At 58.2% G+C, this 24,026-nt stretch overlaps 8 protein-coding genes across 8 annotated transcripts; 3 read left to right on the top strand and 5 right to left on the bottom strand.

Annotated features, from left to right (window-relative positions):
* Positions 1–2,876: 2,876 nt before the first annotated feature.
* Positions 2,877–4,116, top strand: BXZ73DRAFT_79566 (uncharacterized protein; the record flags this gene model as incomplete). Its single annotated transcript, XM_048023122.1, has 3 exons — positions 2,877–2,942; positions 3,271–3,405; positions 3,478–4,116. The coding sequence occupies 3 exons, from the start codon at positions 2,877–2,879 to the stop codon at positions 4,114–4,116; spliced, it is 840 nt and encodes a 279-aa protein (XP_047875208.1).
* Positions 4,117–7,386: 3,270 nt separating this feature from the next.
* On the top strand, positions 7,387–7,782 carry BXZ73DRAFT_103946 (uncharacterized protein; the record flags this gene model as incomplete). The annotated part of the gene is made up of 1 exon (XM_048015752.1): positions 7,387–7,782. The coding sequence occupies one exon, from the start codon at positions 7,387–7,389 to the stop codon at positions 7,780–7,782; it is 396 nt and encodes a 131-aa protein (XP_047875207.1).
* Positions 7,783–8,117: 335 nt separating this feature from the next.
* On the bottom strand, positions 8,118–9,232 carry BXZ73DRAFT_51068 (alpha/beta-hydrolase; the record flags this gene model as incomplete). The annotated part of the gene is made up of 6 exons (XM_048020551.1): positions 8,118–8,191; positions 8,245–8,412; positions 8,454–8,477; positions 8,543–8,708; positions 8,782–8,945; positions 8,995–9,232. The coding sequence occupies 6 exons, from the start codon at positions 9,230–9,232 to the stop codon at positions 8,118–8,120; spliced, it is 834 nt and encodes a 277-aa protein (XP_047875206.1).
* Positions 9,233–9,917: 685 nt separating this feature from the next.
* On the bottom strand, positions 9,918–11,029 carry BXZ73DRAFT_103944 (uncharacterized protein; the record flags this gene model as incomplete). The annotated part of the gene is made up of 4 exons (XM_048015751.1): positions 9,918–9,994; positions 10,060–10,200; positions 10,729–10,916; positions 10,974–11,029. 4 exons carry the CDS (start codon positions 11,027–11,029, stop codon positions 9,918–9,920), a joined length of 462 nt encoding a protein of 153 aa, XP_047875205.1.
* Positions 11,030–13,751: 2,722 nt separating this feature from the next.
* On the bottom strand, positions 13,752–15,599 carry BXZ73DRAFT_79563 (uncharacterized protein; the record flags this gene model as incomplete). The annotated part of the gene is made up of 7 exons (XM_048023121.1): positions 13,752–13,889; positions 14,004–14,180; positions 14,419–14,453; positions 14,650–14,823; positions 14,893–15,047; positions 15,419–15,509; positions 15,557–15,599. The coding sequence occupies 7 exons, from the start codon at positions 15,597–15,599 to the stop codon at positions 13,752–13,754; spliced, it is 813 nt and encodes a 270-aa protein (XP_047875204.1).
* A 1,894-nt stretch (positions 15,600–17,493) lies between these two features.
* Positions 17,494–17,845, bottom strand: BXZ73DRAFT_103943 (uncharacterized protein; the record flags this gene model as incomplete). Its single annotated transcript, XM_048015750.1, has 2 exons — positions 17,494–17,534; positions 17,593–17,845. 2 exons carry the CDS (start codon positions 17,843–17,845, stop codon positions 17,494–17,496), a joined length of 294 nt encoding a protein of 97 aa, XP_047875203.1.
* A 444-nt stretch (positions 17,846–18,289) lies between these two features.
* Positions 18,290–21,754, bottom strand: BXZ73DRAFT_103942 (uncharacterized protein; the record flags this gene model as incomplete). The annotated part of the gene is made up of 6 exons (XM_048015749.1): positions 18,290–18,621; positions 18,694–18,825; positions 18,884–18,980; positions 19,031–19,740; positions 20,836–20,893; positions 20,957–21,754. The coding sequence occupies 6 exons, from the start codon at positions 21,752–21,754 to the stop codon at positions 18,290–18,292; spliced, it is 2,127 nt and encodes a 708-aa protein (XP_047875202.1).
* Positions 21,755–22,514: 760 nt separating this feature from the next.
* On the top strand, positions 22,515–24,001 carry BXZ73DRAFT_79560 (uncharacterized protein; the record flags this gene model as incomplete). The annotated part of the gene is made up of 3 exons (XM_048023120.1): positions 22,515–23,174; positions 23,229–23,363; positions 23,414–24,001. 3 exons carry the CDS (start codon positions 22,515–22,517, stop codon positions 23,999–24,001), a joined length of 1,383 nt encoding a protein of 460 aa, XP_047875201.1.
* Positions 24,002–24,026: the final 25 nt, after the last annotated feature.

Below are 24,026 nucleotides of genomic sequence, written 5' to 3'. Positions count from 1 at the left end.
GCTTCGCGAGCTGGGCGTCACCACCGACGCGCGCATCGGCGCACTGGGCCGGACGGCAACGCAGGCGCGCGGGACGCTGGAGCTCCAGCTCGAGAAGGTCGGGCTAGATTGGACGGCGCGGTTGCTCGCGATGGACGGGTTCGCGCGGCGCGCGACGGACGGCACGTGATGCGAGCGGGTGGACGATGTCTGGCAAGGGAGTTTGGACTTTTGGCATGTACGCGCCCTCGGCCTTTTTGGCGGCGCGCTCGGCCGTGTCGCAATTATAAACAGACTAGACCGCGTGTGTCGTCGACGTTCCTCTTACGCGGAACTTACGGTCGCCGTACAACACGTGTGCCCTCGACGACTTCGACACGGCTCTACCGCAACCGGCATCAACGGGGAACTCTGTGGTAGGCGTTTGGTCGCTCCAGCCCCAACTTTCCGCTCACGCCCGAGTCGGTCAGAAGAACACCCCGGCTGCATGGCTTCGCATTCGAGATCTCTGGCGTCCGAGCGCATTAAATCCGCGCCTGTACCCCACTGGGTAATTGCCGTGAGTCGCCGTTACACTGTTCAATGCAGTGATCGAAGTGTTTATGGTGCTCGACAAGTACGTATGGGACTTGGGGGCCCAGTGGTTTTTTCGGGAGCGAAGCCATGTTTGGGCTTGGACAGGGTATGAAACGGGGAGCTTCAGAACGATTGTCGGAGCCGTCTTTACATAAAACAAGGGTCCAAAGAGAGTTAACTCCGGGACCAGGCCTCTTGCTCCGAGAAACATGGCTGCACGACCAGTGGAAGACCACACATATCGTAGCACTTCAAAGGCCTTCGCTACAGCCAAGGGTCGTGGCCTGCCAGGAAACTTCGCAGGAGAATCCCAGCGGAACCTTTCCCAGTCTGAATGCTCACGATGTATGTAAGTGCCACTTCTCTTCCAGAGAATCCATCTAGCCACGTTGTACGTTCATGTAATCAGAGTCGCCGTTGCAACGTGGGCTGCAGCATGCCTGAGCAGGCCCGTCCCGCCCTCTTCCCCGTTCATAATGACCTGAGGTGGCCCTCGCACTCCGTAGCTCCCTCCCCAGCCTCGATTGTTCTCCTCATCTTGCGCGTCCGTGTCGATGGTAAGTCTTGTCGTCAGATCCGTCTCTCGAGTCTGCAAACAAACCTCATGGTTTGTACAGTACTACACGTCCCCAGCACAGCGAATCAATAGGCGAGTCTTCGAGTCTCTATGGGACTAATATCGGCACTCATTTTACCACGCCAGAAGGTCGTCCTTGTATGGGTCCCAGAACCGCACGCGTTTCCGTCCCTCTTTGAGCATCTCCAGCCCCACACTCGCACCGGGCCTCCCAGACGTCAATGACAACGGATCCTCGTCCTACCCTTCGCAAGGCTCTACTGCTTTTCCATCTCCCCCCCGCCTGTCTCCCGACGACTTCCAATATGAGCCACACCTGCGCGATAGACACAGCCACGATGGAGATCCGGAGCAGGTGCGCAAGTCTGCGAGGCTGCGTGGGATACGGGCCCCAAGTGAGTGTGCCACTCGTATCTCGGTTCCTATATCTCTCGTCACGAACTATACCTGTCCAGGTGTTCGGATATCAGCATCCCCGGAGGCAGAGGGTGTCAGGCGTCGCCAGGTCCTCGAAAGGTGGCACCGCGACCCCGAGTACGAGAATGCATTGTCGGTAATGGACATTTTGTTAGAAGTCGGCGGCTCGGTCGGGGTCGGACGAGGAATAAGATGCAATCGATACGACGCGGTTGGTCCCTATGGGCACCGGGAGGCGAGTACAGACGGACGCGGGGGAGAACGAGGTGGTGGGGAAGGGCAAACGCGTGAGGCGAGTGCGGGACGAGGGACGATGGCTATCTACACAATGACTAAGCACAAGTAAGGTACGACCGAGCTTGCCATACACGTGAGCAGATTCCAACAGGCCCCCACAAGCGAGGGCGTATAACGAGCACAAATCGAGGGGGAAGACGGTGGTACGAAATGCGAAGGGTCGAGGACGAGGGATCGAGGACGATGGGTCGAGTACGAAGGATCGAGGGGGACGCTGAATCGGTTACGCTGGTTCGAGGACGATGGATCGGTTACGCTGGATCGGATACGATGGTTCGGGGTTACGCTGGATCGAGGACAAGAGTCGAGACGGGGGCATAGATGGGGCATAGAGCATAGGATCGAGGAGACAAATCGACGTGACATGGATCGGGAGCGGGGATCGGGACGACAATGCGGGCGACCAGCTACAACCTCAAGAGAGCAAGCGAATCACGATGTCGAGCACGCCAATGACGGCCGGCTAAAGTAACCACAACATGCCAACAGGGGAGCACGGAGGCGAGAAGGGGAAACGAGAAAATGCGGGAGGGGATCGTAAATCAAAACGTACAAATGTCCCGTGAACCTAGTAAGAGAAAGCCACAATGGGACTCTCCAAACAACTCCGGAACGGCGCAGGCGGTGGGCCGGGTGCCATGGCTAAGGCGGCGCGCTTCCTGAATGCGGGACTCGACCACAAGGAACACTAGTGGGAGCGGGAGCAGCGGCGGCGGCGGTCGCGGCGCGGGCGGCGGATGCGAGGGCGGTGGAGATGGAGGGGCGATTCTTGCGATAGGAGGTGTGGGGGTCGAAGATCGGCGGGGAGAAAGCGGGATCGGAGGATCGCAAACGGGTCGAGGGTCGAAAGGGTGATCGTGGGTCGGAGGGGGCTTCGGATCGTCGAGATCGGATGGCGCGGACAACGAGTAGGCCGGGCGTGGGCGCGGAATGACCTCCGGGCAAGGGTACGCGTTTGTGTTAGAAGTCGGCGGCTCGGTCGGGGTCGGACGAGGAATAAGATGCAATCGATACGACGCGGTTGGTCCCTATGGGCACCGGGAGGCGAGTACAGACGGACGCGGGGGAGAACGAGGTGGTGGGGAAGGGCAAACGCGTGAGGCGAGTGCGGGACGAGGGACGATGGCTATCTACACAATGACTAAGCACAAGTAAGGTACGACCGAGCTTGCCATACACGTGAGCAGATTCCAACACATTTCCTCGGACGGCGAAGGCGAAGGCGTCACACTTCACGACTCGGACAGCACTCCTGGAGAAGCGGAGCCAGAGAGAGGTACCAATGTCGCGCCCCCTGCGATTCCGGCACATTTGATGTTGTATCGGCACAACAGAAGGTCGGCCGAGCAGCCCGAGGCGAGTCGTCTTCAACTTCGCCCTTGCCTGCGCGTCCTCTGAGTTCTAACTGCATCGTCCTACGATAGGTGCCACCTCGTTTCTGGAAGGTCCTCGTGGATCTTCGGAAGACGCATCCTGGCGGGAAGCTAGAGTTGTATTACCGCACGCAAGATGGTGACGTCCCGAATTGGTGGGTCAAGTGTTACTGCGTGAGCAACAAGGTGCGTCGTCCGTGTCGTCACTGTCGCATACCCGGTGGCATCGACTAACCATCGTGCTCGGTCGTCGTGTAGTACATCAGCCTCGGCCCGCGCCCGTCGTTGAGCAACCTCAAGCAACACTTTAAGTGCCAAACCCACAGCGCGGCCGTGCGCGCAGCGCGAATCAACTCGAGGACGTCGACGGCGGCACGGTCGAGGACGAGAAAGACGACTCCGTCCCGTCCCACGCACAAACGCACGCAAATACCGCCAGCACCTCACGAGAAAAGGACGACACGCCCCCCGACGACGTCGATCGCCAAGAAGAAAATTTCCCAGCAAGCGTGGGGTCCCACCACACCCGCGGTCCCCGTCGCATCAACCTCGTCCACCATCCACGCTCAGGAAGAAGACGCCATGTTCCCCCGTGTGCGCTTGGAAGAGCTGTATCCGCAGCCTATGACACGCTACGAGGGCGAGGGCGAGGACGAGGACGAGGACGAGGACGCCGCCGCGTGGTTCTGCGTGGACTTTGGGCTCGACGCGGACGACGCGAAGGTGCTGCGGCGGGTCGGGTTTTCGGACGACGCGCGGATCGAGGCGTTCGCGCGCCGGGCGGGGGAAGGCACGATGAACCTGCTCATGGAGGGTCTCAAGGAGGAGGGAATGCCGTGCGCGGCACGGTTGCTTGTTAGGCAGGGCCTTTTGGAGAGGGCAGCGCGGCACGCTTGAGAGTAGCGTGGAAACGGTATTGTGTGTTGCTCTTCTTGTAGCTCCACGTGCTAAGCGGAGCCAGAGACGGCTATGCAGAAGTTGAGGATCCTATTGAGGCGATGTGCACGTCATCCGTGCAACTCACAGGGACGGGCGACAGCAGGTTGCAGACTCGCCACCGAGCTCGCGTAGATGATCTGGGGCGACGGACCAGGTGTGCACCGGCGCAAATTCTGACTATGGGTGTGGAGAGAGTGCTCAATTGAAGCTTTGTTGTGCTGAATCGACGCCGGATGAGCCTGAGGAGGGACAAGAGAGGGAGAGAAAGCAGTTCGAGCGCGTGCATTAACTTACCGTGGGAGCGCTCGAGCCCAAGGCCGTGTTGGTATGGCGTCTAAAAGTACTGCTTTCATTCGAACCCGCAACGTCTACGTCTACGTCACCTACACAAACACGCCCGCCTCCCTCTCTTCGTGCGCCGTGCAGAAGAACACATCTGCATGGACTCCAGACAGCGAGTACGTTGCCGTCGGCGCCATCCACTTGTCGGACTCAAGGACACAGTTTTGCCGTAGCCATAGCATGCTCTCGCGCGACTCGTCGCCGTGGGGACGGGCACGTCGCGCTCGACGAGCGACTCCGCCACACCTTTCTCGTGCAACGGCGGCGGCAGCGGTGGGGTCCCAATCGTCTGGCGCTTCGGTGGGACCAAAGGCCTCGTGTAGACTTTGACGGGGAAGGCGACGTGAACACGTTTATGCGTGAGTTTATCTTCCTGTATCTATCCGTTCCCTTCCACCGACCCTCCATACCGGACTCGAAGACCCAACCACCTTCTCCCAGCCTCGATACCGGCTCCGGCCACCGTCACGCAGTTGGTGAGCAAATGCAGAGTGCCTCATCAGAATGAGGACTCTCGGCCCAAAATTTACAAGTTCAGAAAGTACTGTTGGTGTGGACACCGCAGTAGCAGTGGCGGTTGTGAGCGAACACGGTCCAAAGTACTACCGCAGGAAGCGATGCCAGTAAGCCTCGTTCAACCGCTTGCCCTCTCGTGTCACTGACAGTCGTATCGTCGTCGTGAACGGACCGTGCCCACAGAACGCTCGTTAGCGTGCGGAGATACCGAGATTTTTAAGTGCATACCGTACTCTTCCGTGCCCTCGCGCAGATCAACGCGACTTCCACACTCACTCGGAGCGCACCAGAGGAGCGGAAGATGGGTTCCAGGGGAACCCGCGACCGTAGAACATGACGTATGGTTGCGCATCCTATGGTTTGTTGGGCAAGCGCAGCGGGAAAAGCATGAAGGTAGGTCAATGTTGTCGCATCTGAACCGCGTGTACCAGGGCTGAAATGAATCCGTCAGCCCATCCCAACACGAGCACCGACGTGCCGCTTGTGTCGTCGCGCGCGATGCATTGCGTCTCGTCTTGGTGGGGACAATGATTGCTGATTCTGAGATAGTGCACGTTGCGGACAGACTCAGCGCGTACCGCACATGGTCGCAGGCCGCGCGTGCGTCGGATTGTCCAAGAGGAGGTTTGGTGAAGGGAGCGGCAGAGGAGAAGGAGGGGTGGCGAGAGGAACGGAAGGCAGCGGAGAGGAAGAGCGGGGCGGAGGCCATGAACACGGCATCTCTCGCCTTTTATGCGCAGTGCAAGGGAGTCGGGACCTCAGATTTGTGGCATGTACGCGCCATCGGTCTTTCTCGCTGCGCGCCCGGCCGTGTCGCAAGACCGCGCGTCGTTCGTCGACGCGGTAGGCGTTTGGCGGACATCGCGGAAGTGGCTGTCGCTCCCGCCCCAATCGCTCCCACCTCTCCGCTCACGCCCAAGCCGGCCAGAAGAACACCCCGGCTGCATGGCTTCGCATTCGAGACCTCTGGCGTCCACGCGCATTAAATCCGCGCCTGTACCCCACTGGGTCATTGCCGTGAGCACGTATCCGTCAAATGTGTTGCTCCTATCTGAGTTTGGAAGCACCTTACTAGCTCCGGTTCCAACGCAGTGGGAAACACGGAACGACATCCCGAGGGGTATCCACGCCTTCTTCGTAGTACCCGAGGTGTCCCTTGGCCCTCTCCTCCCCCATTCTTGTCTTCATCTTGCACAGCGCACGTTCCCTGAATCAATCGGCAAGTCATCGACTCTCTATGGGACTAACATCGGCCCTCATGTATCACACCAGCAGATGGTTTCCGTACGCCGGGTCCCAGAGCTGCACGGTTTTCCACCGTCAGACGACGATGGCAATCGATCATCGTCCTCCCCTTCGCGCTCCACTGCTCCTCCATCTCCCGCCCGCCTGTCTCCCGAGATCCCACCTCCCCCATACTTTCATCTTGAACCCCGCCCGTGCAATAACAGATCCAGAGATCCGGATCAGATGCGCAAGTCTGCGAGGCTGCGCGGTAGACGGGCCCCAAGTGAGTGTGGTACTCGTGTCGCATTTCCCATCTCTCTCATGATTCACCACGAACTGTTCTTGTCTAGGCGTTCGGACATCTGTGTCCCCGGAGGCTGAAGGTATCCGACGTCGCTATATCCTCGAGAGGTGGCATCGCGAGCCCGGGTACAGGAACGGATTGCCGGTCATGAGCATTTCCTCCTCCTCCTCCCCCTCCTCCTCCTCCTCCGGCTACTATGACGACGACGACGACGACGACGACGAAGACGCTACGCTTCAAAACCACATTCATGGGGGATTTGAGCCGGCAAGAAGCACCCACATCGCGCCAGCTGCGACTCCGACGCCTTTGATGTTGTATCGGCACAACAGAAGGTCGCCCGACGAGCCCGAGGCGAGTGGTCTTCACGTTCGTCCTTGACTGCGCATCCTCTGAGTATCGCCTCATGATAGATGGCACCTCGTGTTTGGCAAAAACTCGTAAATCTTCGAAAGACGCATCCTGGCGCGGAGCTGGAGTTGTACTACCGCGTACAGGGGAGTGACGCCCCGCATTGGTGGGTGAAGTGTTACTGCGCGAGCAACAAGGTGCGTCGTCCGTGCAGCCACTGTCGTGTACCCGGCATCGATCAACCATCGTGCTCGGCCGGTTTGTAGTTCCTCAGCATTGGCCCTGGCTTCTCGTTGAGCAACATCAAGCAACATTTTGGGTGTAAACTTCACAGAGCGCACACAACCGTGCGCTGTGCAGCGCGATTCAACTCCATGACGCCGACGGCGGCACGGTCGACGACGAGGAAGACCAGCTCGTCCCATCACACGCAAAAACGCGCGCAGAAAGATCCAGCACCCCACAAAAGAAGGACAACACACCCACCGATGGGGTCGATCGCGAAGAAGAACAAGAAAGCGCGCGGTCCTACCACACCTGCCGGCGCCGTCGCGTCAACCTCGTCCACCGTTCACGCTTCGAGAGACGTCATGTTCCCCCGCGTGCGCGTGGACGAGTTGGATACGCTTGGAATACGCCACCAGGGCGAGGGCGCGGACGCCGCTGCGTGGTTCTGTGCGGAGTTCGGGCTCGACGCGGACGACGCGGAGGTGCTGCGGCGGGTCGGCTTTCGGGACGACGCGCGGATCGAGGCGGTCGCGCGCCGGGCGGGGGAAGGCACGATGAACATGCTCATGGAGGGGCTCAAGGAGGAGGGCATGTCGTGTGCGGCGCGGTTGCTCGTTAGAGAGGGCTTTTACGAGAGAGCTGCACGACACGCTTGATGGTGGACGGGGCTGGCGATATCGCCGAGTTCGTGTGGCATTGTGTGTCGGTATCAGTGCATGTATGTCATTCAATCACCTCTTCTTGAATATCGTCCACAACCCATCGCCGCTTTCCATGAGACTACGTCGTTAATGTGGGTGCGGCGCACGTGCAGGCGGAACGAGAACATGGCTACGAAGCACCCACCCGAGTACAAGTCCTTCGGCGCGGACGTCCTCGCATCTGAGTGTACATAGTCGAGACATCCAGATATCTATACTATTCATAATGCCTTTACACTTCATATTGATCCTTTATTTACCCTTCCCCGTGGACGCGATCCTCCCGTTCTTCATGCGGAGTTGACACTCCCATGATGGTCGAACCAGGCCACAGCGCTCAGCGCCGCGTGCTCCTTGCCCCACCCTAATGCAGCACACATCAGCCGATCGCAACGTTGCTGCAATGTGCAGACATACTCTGGTTCGGAACGTTAGGGTCCCCGCGCGTGGCAAAACCGTGCTCCAATCCGCCATACAGAACGAGGCTGTACTCCATCTTGCCTTCGATGAGGATGTCGACCGCACGGCGGCGGCTCTCTGGGGGGAACAGGAAGTCTCCGTCTGCAGAGGGCCGCCAATGAGGACCTCGTCACCCCTACTGGCAGTCGAATGTTCGTTTCGCTCACCGGGAACAAGCATCAACAGGGGACCTGCACCGCGGCACGCACTCGTCAACGCGGCCAGAGGCGGATGATATCAGAGTTGAACGACGCACGCCTCACACGCTTGAAATCATCCTCAGTGAGGTACGTCGGGTGCGCGAACGCGCCCGCGATCGCCCAGTCCTGCGCGAGCACGTTCATCACGAACGGCGCCCCGAAGCAGTTCCCTGCGCCGCCAAGACGAATCAGAATCCGACCGCGCGAGCACGTCACTAAACGCTTACCAATGCAAAAGAACTTCGCGCCGGCTGCGGAACGGTCACGAGCCGAGGCTCCAGCAGTTCAGCGTGACGCACGCACCATACCGCTTGCGGACTTGCTCCAGCCAGGGCTTGGTCACCTCGGGGGCCCGCTTGACGTGCGGCTCGACCCACGCCTTCCAGTCCTTTCCCGGGACGCCGAACACGTCGAGCGCGCTCTCTCCGTTCAGGTAGTCGATACCTAACACGGTGTAACCTGTAGAGCGGACGTCAGCTCTGATCTCCTCATACGAGAGAGGACGCACCGTTCTCAGCAAAATAGTCCATCGTGAGCTGCGCGTTGATGTAGAACGCGTTGAAGATATCGGAGAAGTAGAGGATGACGCCTTTGCCATGGCCCTCGAGCTTGTGGCCGAAGGCGGCGGGGGTGACGGCGTAGGTGCGCACGCCGGCGATCTCGACAGCGGAGCCGCGGGCCTCGCCGACGTGGTGGACGGTCTTGACGCAGCAGTCGCCGCAGGCACCTGCGAGTTGGGTAGACATCGGTGTAGGGAGAGGGAGTTCTGTAAGGTGCTGAGTGTCAAAATATGCGGACAGACATACGCTTAAATACCTTTCGGTACGCTCACTCGAACAGCGCTCCCGACTTGATTACCGAGTCACTCGTGATCTTCTACCCTGAGACTTGATTCTGCTTTAAGATTCTTCTCGACGTGTTTCGGACGTCTGCCCGAGGATCTTCAGTCCCGTGATAGGATTCGACGGTTGTTCAATATGCAATGGAGGAGTGAGCCATCCCACGGAAGCAATGATTTGACCACTAGCCCGAAGCTGTCACCGATGACTCTGTTGTAGAACGGTTGAGGTACGGAAGACGACGGCGAGTGTGAGAATATTCGATCTAGACGAAGTGTAATAGTGTTGAGACTATCAATCATGTCAACCTAGGTTCAGTCTAGTAAGCACGCAGCGATCTTTCGAGTGACACCACAGACGCACCTGGAGAGGCGGCCCAGGGTATTCCCGACCCCAGCGGGAAGTATTCACAGCGCTTTTCAGGAAAGCATCCGGCTCTGAATCCGCTCTCCGAGAATCTCGCAGTGATCAGAAGAACGACATCTGGCAGAAAGAGATGGTCAGCACCATAAACGTACCCGAGATGGCCGACATTGTCTTTGCCATCGACTCATACGCTAAACTAGGTACAATGTTTCGACGCCGCATCTAGTCACGTAGAGCCAACGATGCTGCCGTGGTGATCAAACCATGCGAGCGCGCTCAGTGCCGCGTGCTCTTTTCCCCATCCTGATGGCCCCGCGATGTGAGCATTTAGATGGCATCGAGAAGACCACAAGGTGGGAGGAACGTACTCTGCGTTGGGACGCTTGGATCGCCGCGCGTGGCAAAACCATGGGCGATACCACCGTAGAGAACCATGCTGTAATCCTTCTTTCCTTCCATGAGGATGTCAGTCGCGCGGCGACGAGACTCGAGCGAGAAGCTGAAGTCCTCTGTGCGCATACCTGAATTTCGGAGGCCACTTCGCAGCATACGCGAGAGCTTCTCACCGGAACACAGCATCAGCAGAGGACCTGTTCGTCTTCATTATCGGCATCTTATCGGGTCATGTAGAGGCGAGAACGTACGTTGCACGCGCTCAAAGTGGCTCTCGTTGAGGTAGGTTGGATGCGCGAAGGCCCCCGCGGCAACATCAGGAAAAACCCAAATTCCTATTGAGAGGTAATTTATTGGTAAGCCGATATACGCCAAAATACTGCAGCTGTTCCAACTCACCGCAGTTTACAGACACTATCGCCTTCCTTCTGGTCGCTTATGGGGTAGATGAGGTATAATTTGATATGTTTGAGTAGTTGTAACGGGTATCTGTATGTGTAGTTAGCCAATAATGATATGTTCGACTGTATCCCGGCGACAGTGGTGTCTGACTTCTTCCGCCGCCCACACATGAGCACGCATAGATGGAACATACAAAAAACTATGATTGCTTCATGGTCTAAGTACTGAGATGTGCGACGAACGTGATCGCGGGCTGGGCGCGGTGGGTAACGAGGCGGGGACATTGCGGCCCGACGAATAGACCGGTCGGCGCGGGTTCAGCGGCGCGTAGCTCGAGTCGGGCGCAGTGTCAATCATGGCGTTGCTCGCAGAGTGCGTGTGCGGCGCGTGTTGGGTAGATGCAGTCGGCACGGAAACGCTCAGAGGAGCGCTGCGCGGTTGTACTGCGCGTGGCGGTCGGGGGAGTGGTCGTCGTCCAAGAATATACGTCGTGCCATCGGGGATGACTGTGTCCGGGGCGAGCTGGGTGTAGGTGTTGAGCATGGCGTCACGGCTGATGAGGATTGGATCGAGATGGAAGTAGCCATCGCGCTCACCACAGAAGCCGCGCACGGACGCATAGAAGATCCAGCAGCTGTCGTGCACTCACCCAAGCGCGCCCGCGAGTCGATGACCATATCGTGCCCGATGTTCACGCCCAGCATCTGGTCTTGAGGGACAGCGACCTGGCAGCAGAAAGAGGTCGATGGGGATTTGCTCGACGCCGGTGGGGAATGTCGACGTCAACACCGACGACTCCGGGTACTGGGCGCACTGTGCGAGCTACGCGAGGGGCTCGCACTAGTACTGTACGGTGGGGCGCAGTGTGGATGGAAACGGGATGGGAAAGGTGCTTGAGCGGTGAAGTGGAAGGAGGTTGGTGTGTCTTGTTTGTGAACGCAGGTGGTGGTGCAGAGGCGACAACGGTGTGGGGGGCGGCGGAAGGCATTGGTGACGGCGCAGGTGATGGCAGAACGTACATAGGATACGGAGTCCTTGAAGTTGTGCCGGATTTTGTGCTCGAACGACGAACTCCTTGAGGGCTGAGGCTGAGGGCTCGACGTTGAGCTGCCACTGGAGGTACTTAGGAGCACATTCACCGCTCTACTGGTTGATCTCACGAAACGCGAACATGTCCTGGTCGACGATGGTCCGCCACTCATTGGAATAGGTGTGGTCGCGGACGATCTTGCATGCTGTCATGAAGGCGGAGACAAATGAGCATTGACCTGAGGATCCTCATGTGCGGGAAGCAGGCTTGAAGGAGGTCAAGGGCGGCGAAGGTGACGGAGGTATGCCATCGCGTTCGATGACCACTTGGTGCGAACTAGAATAGAAGGGACCAAAATGGCAGCCATGGGAAGGCGGAGGGGAATAAGCTAGATGGTGGTCGTGGAGGTCGAAATATGCAATAGTCGAGGGCGGTATGCTGAGAACAAGGTGCGGCAAGAAGTGCTGCCTAGGGGAGACTGGACGGAAGTGGCGGCATCCATGTAGAGCAGTGGAGGCGTCGAGGACGCGACCACGGGACAAGGTTGGCGACACTAGCGCCCATACCCAGCGCGCGCGTCCCCACAGCGCGCTCCCTTGGCGCTCCTTGCCAGCTGTCTCCACAACCTCGAGCACCTTCTCCCCCTCTCCCTCTCCCTCCTCCATCCTCTTCTGTCGAAGTCCCCATCTTCGTTGTCTCCGCCGCTCAGTTCTCGGACCTCCAACTCGACGCTCGTCCACCTCACCAGCCACGCTTTGGACTACATCCTTGCCCCCTTCCTCCACCGCCCCCGGGAGAGCAACAATGAGCCCCAGAGCTCTTTCTTCGCCGCTGCATGCCGCCGCATGTATGTCCTAATCCTCTGTGGGCTCCCTTCTGCCACTGATATGCCAGGTTGGTCTCGTTCATCGCTCCGGCCGAGGCCAACGCGTTTTCGGCCGCGGGGGTCCACCCACCTCCCGTTCCTCCGATATCTCGGGAATCTGTGAGTGCCCCAGTTGCAATCTCCTGCCCGTGTCCCTACTCACCTCGCTTGTGCCGCCACTGCAGCCAGCGACGTGTGTCCGCTATATCTTGCCCGGCAAAGACCCAGACGGCCCTGGATTGAAGAGGACGAGGGATGAATGCGCGACGGTTTTGGTGCGCCCCCGCCGGTTTCTTTCTTGAGCAGGGACGACAAGGAGCACCAGCCGGACGACGCGCGCGGCGAGCCTGACGGACCCTGTCATGGTCACCGAGTGGACATGCTTTGGGATCACAAGCATCTTCGTTACTGACGAGGTAGCGCATTTTCCTCCATTCCCTCTCCTTTGCTGACCCATTTTCTCCCTCGCGCGTGCCCTCACGCACGCACAGGAACTTCCCCGTGGGATACGCACAGGCTTGGCGCAAGTACGCGCTCCACGGCCGCATCCGCCCCCAGGACGGCCCCCTCGTTCTTGTTCTCGTCAGCGTCCCGCTAGCGGGTGGCGTGACAGCCACACCAGCGTCCTCCCCACCGTCTTCCACAGGTACGTCATCGGCGTGCAGTCAGCGAGCACGCACCCAGTCTCGTTCGAGGGCACATTTGTCGTCTCTAGGGTCGACGGCCCGCCCTCTGCTGTCCCTGGCGCAGGGGCACGTCTGTGCGCCGTCGAAGGTGGCGCGCTCGATATGGTCCGCGAGAGGACTGGCAGATGGGCGGTGCGCGAAAGGCTTGAGAGGGCCGCCCGTGCGCGTGCGCGTTGGTCGCGGTGGCAGCGGCGGTGGCGGGCGTGAGTGCTCGTCTGTGGTCCCAGGCGCGAGCGGCGTGCGCATTGTATTCGCGCGCGCGCCCAGCGGGCCATACCCCGCGAAGGAGGTCCGCACGTTCAATGAGTTCTACTAGGACCGTGTGAAGTTCTCCGTCTCTACGCACGCACTTACAACACCTGGTTTCGTTTACATTGTGCCATCATCGCCCGTTGATAGGTACATCTATGTCGCTGTCGCTAGATACTGGTCTGGTCTGTGTCAGACCTTGAATTCATAGTCATAATCGCGCTATATTTTACGTGTGATGAGTGCTACTACTCGATATCCAGTGCCTGAAGCAGTGATCTACGGGCATGAGTGAGACTAAGTGCATCTGGTGAGGGCCTACCTTCACGACTAATTCTTCATTCTCCGTGTAATGGTCTCTCATTAGCAGAGGGGTAAGCGAAAAATAATACTTCTGAATAACGCGATAATCCAGCTCATTAGCCCTCACAAGCCTCAGTAACGTCTCATTATGGATTTGGGTTTTTCCTGATGAAGCCAGTCCTCCGTAAGCAGGTTCATCGCGTACGGGGCGCCGAAGCAGTTTCCTGAAGGACCGTCAATCCCGTTCCAGCGCAAGAGGGTCCGTGTCACCTACCGATGCAATAGAATTTTGCGCCAACTCCATTGCACAACGTGCCAGTGTACTGCTCAGCGCGCGAACCGGAGAATAATCGGGGAGCTATACTCACCGCATCGCTCGCGCACCTCTGCCAGCCATGGCTTCGTGACTTCTGGAGCGTTCACGAGGTGTGGTTCGACCCAGAATTTCCAGTCGCGTCCCTTGCTCACCACGTCCGGGACGCTCTCGCCATTGAAATAGTCAATCCCGAGCATCAGGAAAAACCCAAATCCATAATGAGACGTTACTGAGGCTTGTGAGGGCTAATGAGCTGGATTATCGCGTTATTCAGAAGTATTATTTTTCGCTTACCCCTCTGCTAATGAGAGACCATTACACGGAGAATGAAGAATTAGTCGTGAAGGTAGGCCCTCACCAGATGCACTTAGTCTCACTCATGCCCGTAGATCACTGCTTCAGGCACTGGATATCGAGTAGTAGCACTCATCACACGTAAAATATAGCGCGATTATGACTATGAATTCAAGGTCTGACACAGACCAGACCAGTATCTAGCGACAGCGACATAGATGTACCTATCAACGGGCGATGATGGCACAATGTAAACGAAACCAGGTGTTGTAAGTGCGTGCGTAGAGACGGAGAACTTCACACGGTCCTAGTAGAACTCATTGAACGTGCGGACCTCCTTCGCGGGGTATGGCCCGCTGGGCGCGCGCGCGAATACAATGCGCACGCCGCTCGCGCCTGGGACCACAGACGAGCACTCACGCCCGCCACCGCCGCTGCCACCGCGACCAACGCGCACGCGCACGGGCGGCCCTCTCAAGCCTTTCGCGCACCGCCCATCTGCCAGTCCTCTCGCGGACCATATCGAGCGCGCCACCTTCGACGGCGCACAGACGTGCCCCTGCGCCAGGGACAGCAGAGGGCGGGCCGTCGACCCTAGAGACGACAAATGTGCCCTCGAACGAGACTGGGTGCGTGCTCGCTGACTGCACGCCGATGACGTACCTGTGGAAGACGGTGGGGAGGACGCTGGTGTGGCTGTCACGCCACCCGCTAGCGGGACGCTGACGAGAACAAGAACGAGGGGGCCGTCCTGGGGGCGGATGCGGCCGTGGAGCGCGTACTTGCGCCAAGCCTGTGCGTATCCCACGGGGAAGTTCCTGTGCGTGCGTGAGGGCACGCGCGAGGGAGAAAATGGGTCAGCAAAGGAGAGGGAATGGAGGAAAATGCGCTACCTCGTCAGTAACGAAGATGCTTGTGATCCCAAAGCATGTCCACTCGGTGACCATGACAGGGTCCGTCAGGCTCGCCGCGCGCGTCGTCCGGCTGGTGCTCCTTGTCGTCCCTGCTCAAGAAAGAAACCGGCGGGGGCGCACCAAAACCGTCGCGCATTCATCCCTCGTCCTCTTCAATCCAGGGCCGTCTGGGTCTTTGCCGGGCAAGATATAGCGGACACACGTCGCTGGCTGCAGTGGCGGCACAAGCGAGGTGAGTAGGGACACGGGCAGGAGATTGCAACTGGGGCACTCACAGATTCCCGAGATATCGGAGGAACGGGAGGTGGGTGGACCCCCGCGGCCGAAAACGCGTTGGCCTCGGCCGGAGCGATGAACGAGACCAACCTGGCATATCAGTGGCAGAAGGGAGCCCACAGAGGATTAGGACATACATGCGGCGGCATGCAGCGGCGAAGAAAGAGCTCTGGGGCTCATTGTTGCTCTCCCGGGGGCGGTGGAGGAAGGGGGCAAGGATGTAGTCCAAAGCGTGGCTGGTGAGGTGGACGAGCGTCGAGTTGGAGGTCCGAGAACTGAGCGGCGGAGACAACGAAGATGGGGACTTCGACAGAAGAGGATGGAGGAGGGAGAGGGAGAGGGGGAGAAGGTGCTCGAGGTTGTGGAGACAGCTGGCAAGGAGCGCCAAGGGAGCGCGCTGTGGGGACGCGCGCGCTGGGTATGGGCGCTAGTGTCGCCAACCTTGTCCCGTGGTCGCGTCCTCGACGCCTCCACTGCTCTACATGGATGCCGCCACTTCCGTCCAGTCTCCCCTAGGCAGCACTTCTTGCCGCACCTTGTTCTCAGCATACCGCCCTCGACTATTGCATATTTCGACCTCCACGACCACCATCTAGCTTATTCCCCTCCGCCTTCCCATGGCTGCCATTTTGGTCCCTTCTATTCTAGTTCGCACCAAGTGGTCATCGAACGCGATGGCATACCTCCGTCACCTTCGCCGCCCTTGACCTCCTTCAAGCCTGCTTCCCGCACATGAGGATCCTCAGGTCAATGCTCATTTGTCTCCGCCTTCATGACAGCATGCAAGATCGTCCGCGACCACACCTATTCCAATGAGTGGCGGACCATCGTCGACCAGGACATGTTCGCGTTTCGTGAGATCAACCAGTAGAGCGGTGAATGTGCTCCTAAGTACCTCCAGTGGCAGCTCAACGTCGAGCCCTCAGCCTCAGCCCTCAAGGAGTTCGTCGTTCGAGCACAAAATCCGGCACAACTTCAAGGACTCCGTATCCTATGTACGTTCTGCCATCACCTGCGCCGTCACCAATGCCTTCCGCCGCCCCCCACACCGTTGTCGCCTCTGCACCACCACCTGCGTTCACAAACAAGACACACCAACCTCCTTCCACTTCACCGCTCAAGCACCTTTCCCATCCCGTTTCCATCCACACTGCGCCCCACCGTACAGTACTAGTGCGAGCCCCTCGCGTAGCTCGCACAGTGCGCCCAGTACCCGGAGTCGTCGGTGTTGACGTCGACATTCCCCACCGGCGTCGAGCAAATCCCCATCGACCTCTTTCTGCTGCCAGGTCGCTGTCCCTCAAGACCAGATGCTGGGCGTGAACATCGGGCACGATATGGTCATCGACTCGCGGGCGCGCTTGGGTGAGTGCACGACAGCTGCTGGATCTTCTATGCGTCCGTGCGCGGCTTCTGTGGTGAGCGCGATGGCTACTTCCATCTCGATCCAATCCTCATCAGCCGTGACGCCATGCTCAACACCTACACCCAGCTCGCCCCGGACACAGTCATCCCCGATGGCACGACGTATATTCTTGGACGACGACCACTCCCCCGACCGCCACGCGCAGTACAACCGCGCAGCGCTCCTCTGAGCGTTTCCGTGCCGACTGCATCTACCCAACACGCGCCGCACACGCACTCTGCGAGCAACGCCATGATTGACACTGCGCCCGACTCGAGCTACGCGCCGCTGAACCCGCGCCGACCGGTCTATTCGTCGGGCCGCAATGTCCCCGCCTCGTTACCCACCGCGCCCAGCCCGCGATCACGTTCGTCGCACATCTCAGTACTTAGACCATGAAGCAATCATAGTTTTTTGTATGTTCCATCTATGCGTGCTCATGTGTGGGCGGCGGAAGAAGTCAGACACCACTGTCGCCGGGATACAGTCGAACATATCATTATTGGCTAACTACACATACAGATACCCGTTACAACTACTCAAACATATCAAATTATACCTCATCTACCCCATAAGCGACCAGAAGGAAGGCGATAGTGTCTGTAAACTGCGGTGAGTTGGAACAGCTGCAGTATTTTGGCGTATATCGGCTTACCAATAAATTACCTCTCAATAGGAATTTGGGTTTTTCCTGATGAGCACAGTGTACCCTGGTCGCGACACGTCAGCCTCAATCTCGGAGGGACCGTTAAGCGCACCCAAACGCACCATTATTAGCCCAGTAATCCATCGTGAGCTGAGCGTTGATATAGAAAGCGTTGAAGATGTCGGAGAAGTACAGGACCACGCCTTTGCCGTGCGGTCCTTCCGTCTTGTGCCCGAAATCGGCCGGGGTCACGACGTACGTGCGTGCTCCGCCGTACTCTACGGCTTTGCCACGAGGCTCGCCGGAGTGCTTGACCATCTTGATGCAGCAGTCGCCGCACGGTCCGGCCAGTGAAGGTGAAGCGGGAGTGGACATGCTAGAGCAGAGTGAGTCAGCGCCAGCGGTTACTGAGGGAATCTCGTTCTCTGACTGAGGCGGTCGAAGAGGATGGGGGGCTTCGATGCGCCCAACTCGCTTCAGATATAGCGTGAGGTATGGAAACAGTGATTTTGAAATGCTCCACCCACAGTCCGAGGAATGTGGGGCTCTCGAGTCAAGCTGCGCGCCCGAATAAAAACAAATGAATTCAGTGTACACAATGCCCAGAGGTAGCGTCTAGTGGCTCACTAATCTCTCGTTGTTCTGACAGGAAAAGGAAGTTTCGTTTGAAACAGATTCGGACAAGAGAGCGGGTCAGTGTGCGCGGACCCCACGACGTCTGTGTGGATACATCGGGATGACGTCTATTCGGAGCTCATGTGGGCAACGGCCTCCCGCGATATCCGCGACGAGTCACGATACAGAGGCTGTACGCTTGACCTAGTACCCGACAGCAAGACTCGTGAGATAGAATATTGCAAAGTTCTGCTCCAGGCTTCTCACCTCCAGGATATTCCGCACGTTCGTGTACTCCCTTGTCACTATGTCCCACTTCTCTCCCTCATCCTCGTTTGTCGAAAGTACAGCGACGCCGACGGTCACGTCTATATGCTTCAGATCTTCATGGGACTCGATGATCCGCTTCCCGACGTGCTCAGGCGATAGCTGATTGAAAACCTCTTCGATTTGGTCCTCGACCTCAACCAGAACCGACCAAATCTCCAACTTGAGCGTAGCTAGCGGAACAGCCAGCAGCACGTCCGTCAAGTTTTCTGCCCCACCTCGGCCCCGATCAGCGCGCAGCAAAACAAGGGGTGAACCCACACCACGCACCACAGCTTCACTCGCCCACTCGAGCGTCATGTGGAAGTTCAGCTTGAGCGAGAGCTCCCTGACGCTCGACCAATGCCCTGCCTCCGCGAACGCCTCCCGGAGCGCGTCCCCATTCGCGCACGCCTCTCGCTCGACGACGAGCTCTAGTTCGTGGGCCGCATGTCCACGAGCACAGGCGGCAGGTACCGCATCCGCATGTACGACACGTCGCCGTCGTGCGGTCCCGGCACGCGCAGGACGAGCCGCCCGTGCGCGCCCGCAGCCCCAGCCGATACGCGTCGTAGAGGGACACGCGCACCTCGTCGAGCCCGTCCACCCAGAGAGAGCCCCGGCGTGCCGCGTGCGCACCGTTCCCAGATCTTGGCTGGGTCGGTACCAGAAGAGCGTGAGGATCCGGAGGGCCGGGAAGGCGTGCGCGTAGAGTGGTGGGGCACGACGCGAGGGCGGGACATTTAGTGTGACGGTGAGGGTGGTGAGGCGCGTGAAAGGGACGTCTGTCTGCGGGTCGATGGAGAGAGGAATGTGCTTGAGTGTGAGCGAGGTGAGGGTGGTCGCGGACGCGGGAGCGATCTGCGCGAGGCGATAGGTGTGAGTGGGGTCGAGAAAGGAGCCCATGGGGAGCAGGACAAGGGTCGATAGCTGAGCGGTCATGTGCTTGAGAATACGAAATTGAGGCGGACAGGCCACAAGGGTGAGGTGTTTGAGGGTGGGCAGGATCAGGAGCGATCGACAAAGCTGGATTATGGGGGGATGGGATGGAGGGTCCCTCGCAAATCCGGAGACGACGAGGGTGAGGCGCTCTAGAGTGGTCATATCGGACGCCAGGGCGGCGAGAGCCTCGAGCAAGGCTTCCGGAGTGCTCACGAAAACGGGCATCGAGATTCTGAGATTCTTGACGAGACCACAGCGACGGACAGAGTCTGTTCCGAGAAACGCGACAAATGATTGGATGGAGGGGATGGTGCTGATGAGAATGCCATCTTCGTTCCAGTCGAGAAGTAGGCGGATGCCGTGGGGGTGGAGTGCTTTGCAGGTTCGGGCGAAAGCTGAGGTGGTCCCTGAAGAAACGGATCTTGTGTGGGTCATGATGTAGAAGAGAATATCATAATTGAGAGTTTGCGCGGAACCAGATGGCCCTGCGCTGACATTCGTAAAGGTCATGGCCCCGACTTGCATTTCGAATTGCTGTTGTGAGTCGTGGCGTCTGGATGTTCAAGGAACAAGTTGATATGTACTTACCTGCGGCCTATATACTCCTTCTCTGCAGATGTCCTGTGTAGTCGTCCAGAAGGAGAGAAGGTAGCTTCAAGTTTTGTATCCCTGCAGTGCACTTTGACGGGTCAAACGTAGATCATGACGGTCACAGTCCAAGGCCAGACGTCAAACTGATCGGGTACTCCCGTACTCCGGATCAATCTTTGTGACATCACAGGTTGCATGTCGTCACGACCTGGTCACACTGTACAAAACATCTTATAACTTTCGAGCCACAAGGGTGAATAGTGACGTAAGTCTCGGATGATCTGCCCGAGAAAACTGTTTCTACATATGTAAGTGAGGCTGTTTTCCTTATAGGGCCATCCAACACTACTTTCAAGGCCAGTTATCGGTCGACTGCAATTGCTGCAGCGACGAATGGATTTGGAATGGATGCTTTCCATATATGCGCGAATAAAAGCGCGCCCAGAGGACTGGAATTTCATTACAGAGCCACGGCGGTGTGCGCGGAGACGCGCTCACCATGCTGGTGAAACCAACTCCGATTCGGACTCGAAGTCGACGTGGATAGTGGAAAGGACGACTGTTCCGCCACGATTGACGTGTAAGCAGTGGTAATATTGGATCCGGCGATATATAGTGCTTACAGGGCTTTGCGCATCTTGAAGGCTTCTGTAAGATGTCTGTTTACTTGGCAGGCTCGCGTCGCAGAGTGCACTCTTCGAGGTTCAGAGTTCGCCAGCGAGCCCTGCTGTCGTCATCTTTGTCTGCCGCGCCATGGGTATTTCTTCGGGGCATAACAACGTGGACCAGCACGTGAACGTTTTCGAGAGAGCTACTGACGCTAAGGAAGCGATGTGCTATGTCTTCAGCTCGGACCCGGCGATACGTGTCGTCAATTGGCCCGTCTTCGGAGGAGACTGCCAAACAACTACCGATTTGAAGATCAAATACAGCGATTTGGAGGCGAGACACAGTGTCGACGAGATTGTCCTGCCAATGTTACGATGGGTCAATAAGCTGAAACCGTCCCCACGTGAAGACCGAAGTACGCACCACGGAAGAGAGGGCTGCATCCACCCCCATCTCGAACTCAAGGTGGAGATGAAGGTCGCTCACACTCTCCCATTCCCCGGGCGAGCCGAAAGCTGCGCGGAGCTCGCTCTTTGTTGCGTTGTTCTCGTGGATGATGTGCATTTCCACGCTCCTCGGGCGAGCCCTCGCAAGCACGTTCCCGATAAAGTGCATTCCTATCCACGACTCCGTCGCAGAGGGACCCGATACGGACAGTACGAGCTTCCCGACTTGTGCGCACAGCCCGAGCTGGCACGCGTCGTAGGGGGAGACGTGGACCTCGTCGATGCGCACCCAGTCGCGTACTGAGGCGTTCTCCGCCCGCTCATAGCGTAGATAGCTGGGGATGAGTTCTTTCCGGAAGAAGAGCCTGCGGATGTTGGGGAACGTCTGTGCGTAGAACGCGAGGTGAATATAGTCGTTTTTGTAAATGCGGAGCCTGAGTGTCTGTACGTTGAGGAACTGGAGGCCCGTAGTCAGGCCGATACGCTGGGGAAAGTGTGTCAAACTCAGTTCCGTGAGAGATTGCGCCGAAGCTGGAGTGAAAAATGGGAGGTTGTAAATGGGAAAGATCGACTGGGGGAGGTAATCGATAGAGAGGTGGGAGAGCGGTGCGGTCGTTTGTTTGAGAAGTCGGATGAGTGACCCGACGCCTGTCAGATCGACATGGTGGAGCGAGGGGAGGCTCAATAGAGCCGAGCCCAGCCGGAGAGTGGAGGAATGCGTGTCGTCGTCTTCATTTTCATGAGCCGTGAGATACAGGCGATGAAGGGAGGTCATTTTAGGTATCAGGGGAAGGAGAGCATCGCAATTGAGAGCATCACGACTTTCGAGAGTGACAGGATCGAAGGAGGTTATCTCAACGTTTATGACCCTCAAGCGTCGGCAGCGATGTGTAAGATCCGCATGAAGACAGAGTACAAAAGACTGCAGTGCTTGGGTGCTCTTGAGTGGAATGCCATGGTCCTTCCAGCTAAGGAGACGACTTATTCCCTCTTCGAGGAGGTCTCTACAAGTGCGCGCAAGAGCAGATGTGGTGGATTGTGTTGCGTGATCCATGACGTGAAGAAAGATGTCATGATTCAGGCGAAGTACAGCACGGTGGGAAGCCGTATTGATCGTTTGATAGTTCATGACTAGAAAACCGATCAGATTGAGTCCAGGTACTTAATGGTTTAAAAACAGACTTTTATGCCTCAATCTTGGTACTTTCACGGTGGGTGCGGTGTGAAAATGAGACGCAGCTGAGATCGGTTAAGAGCTAATGGAGTCGAAGCAAGGGAGTTGAAAGCAAGTGTGTACACAAGGGGCGCGCGGCTGCACTGAGTCGTGTCGGACGATGTGACAGGCGTCACATAACAGATCACATTCACGTGATCGAACGCGTCGCTGCGCCGGGGACGACTCGCTCTCGTCTTCCTTATAGGTCGACCAAGTGCCGACGAAGGACGAGTTCGGCCTCTCTCTACCACCAGCTGGCGGCGCCCGCAACCTCTGGTGCTTGTTGTCTAGCTCGCATACGTAGTATCTTTCTGGGACCATGGACACGAATCACGACCGTAGTCACCTCTCCTTCCCAGCCAGACTCGCTACGCCCTTGCTCGCCGACCCGTCCTCTTCTCTTCCCGCCACATCCGGCAATCGCAAGCGTCCTGCACCCGACAGCGGTGGGGACGGAGGTGCCCGTCCTCCCCACAAGCTGTCACGCGTGTCCCGAGACAGCACTTCAGGCGAGTACGTCCACCTTGGTTCTGTGTACTCTCCTCTCATCCCGCTTCAAGACGTGCCGTTCCCCTTCCTCGACCCCATGACACATAAACCCACTCCTCCCCGCTCCGTCAAAAGTGGCCCAAGTTCCAGTCTACCATCTCTCCGGCTGCCCAAGAAGTCTGAAGAGGACAAACCCAACCTTTTGTACCCGCCGGTGGATCCTCCTGATGGACTCTCCCCAGACACGACGCCAAAAACGGAGGAGCGTTCTCGACCTTTGCGTCTCTCGCGCCGGGTCACCCTCGAGTCGGTGGAAATACCCGCGCGTGTACCCAAGCCATCAAAACGAGCGAGGGATGCTGCCTCCTCAGGTGCGAAAACCGCGATGCAAACGTCCGACGTGAAACGGCTCAGACATTGGCTCTTCAAGCCCGATAATGGCTCTTTCATTCGGTATGAAACCCCGCCCGCAGAAGGGCAGCCGACAGAGGTATGTTCCCGCTCTGCTTCCTCCGGCTCGTTCCCCTCCCCAACATGCCCCCAGATTCCTGCGAAGCTGCAGGCAAACATTGCGTCCCTCAAAGGGGATCACGACGACCTAACTTTCGAAGTCTACTACGCGGAGGCGCAAGGCGAAGTCAAGTGGGGCCTCAAATGCGTCTCTTGTGGCTGCAGCAACGTGCGTCTCGTTCCCGTGTTGTTGAACCGCTTCCCTGACCGACGATCTAGATCTTCTACACGATGGGTCTAGGTTTGCGTCACATCAAGGTACATCTGGCTGGGAAGCCGCATCGTGACGCCATGTCCACCTTGGCCTCCGTCCAGCAACAGCGCAAGCAGGAGAAGGCGAAGAAGAACAGGAAGCTTAACAGCAACCGCGAAGAGGACCATCGTTCGCCAGAGCATCATGTCGCCTCCACTTCCCGCGACTCGCCTGCCAATGACTCTGCCTCGCAGGCGGGCGGGCGGCTTTCAAGCCCAGCACTGTCGTCTCAGCCCCAGAGCGCACCTCCCCTCCCTCGTCGGACTGCCCGGATCTCCGCCCACCATGCCCTCGCCCCGGCGACAGCGCCTGTAAGCTCCCCGGCTCAAGACGAGGTCGAGCGCTTCCTCGAAGAGATTGGGCTGCCCACGTCGCTCGCTGGCACGCTGAAGAACGTCGGGATCAAGGACGATGGACGGATCAAAGCGCTGGGCAAACTTGCGGACACATACATCGACAGGCTGGACGCGTCACTGGCGGACGCTGGCCTTGATTTCGCGGACCGGTTACTCATCCAGAGCGGATTGAAGGCGCGAGCTGGGACGGAGGCGTAATATCTTGGCTGGAATTGGGTTATTT

Source organism: Epithele typhae (genome assembly GCF_022376455.1).
Source record: "Epithele typhae strain CBS 203.58 chromosome Unknown BXZ73scaffold_46, whole genome shotgun sequence".
NCBI classification, from domain to species: Eukaryota; Fungi; Basidiomycota; class Agaricomycetes; order Polyporales; family Epitheliaceae; genus Epithele; species Epithele typhae.
The sequence above is the reverse complement of the archived record's forward strand: the minus strand, read 5'-3'. Positions and strand labels throughout refer to the sequence as shown.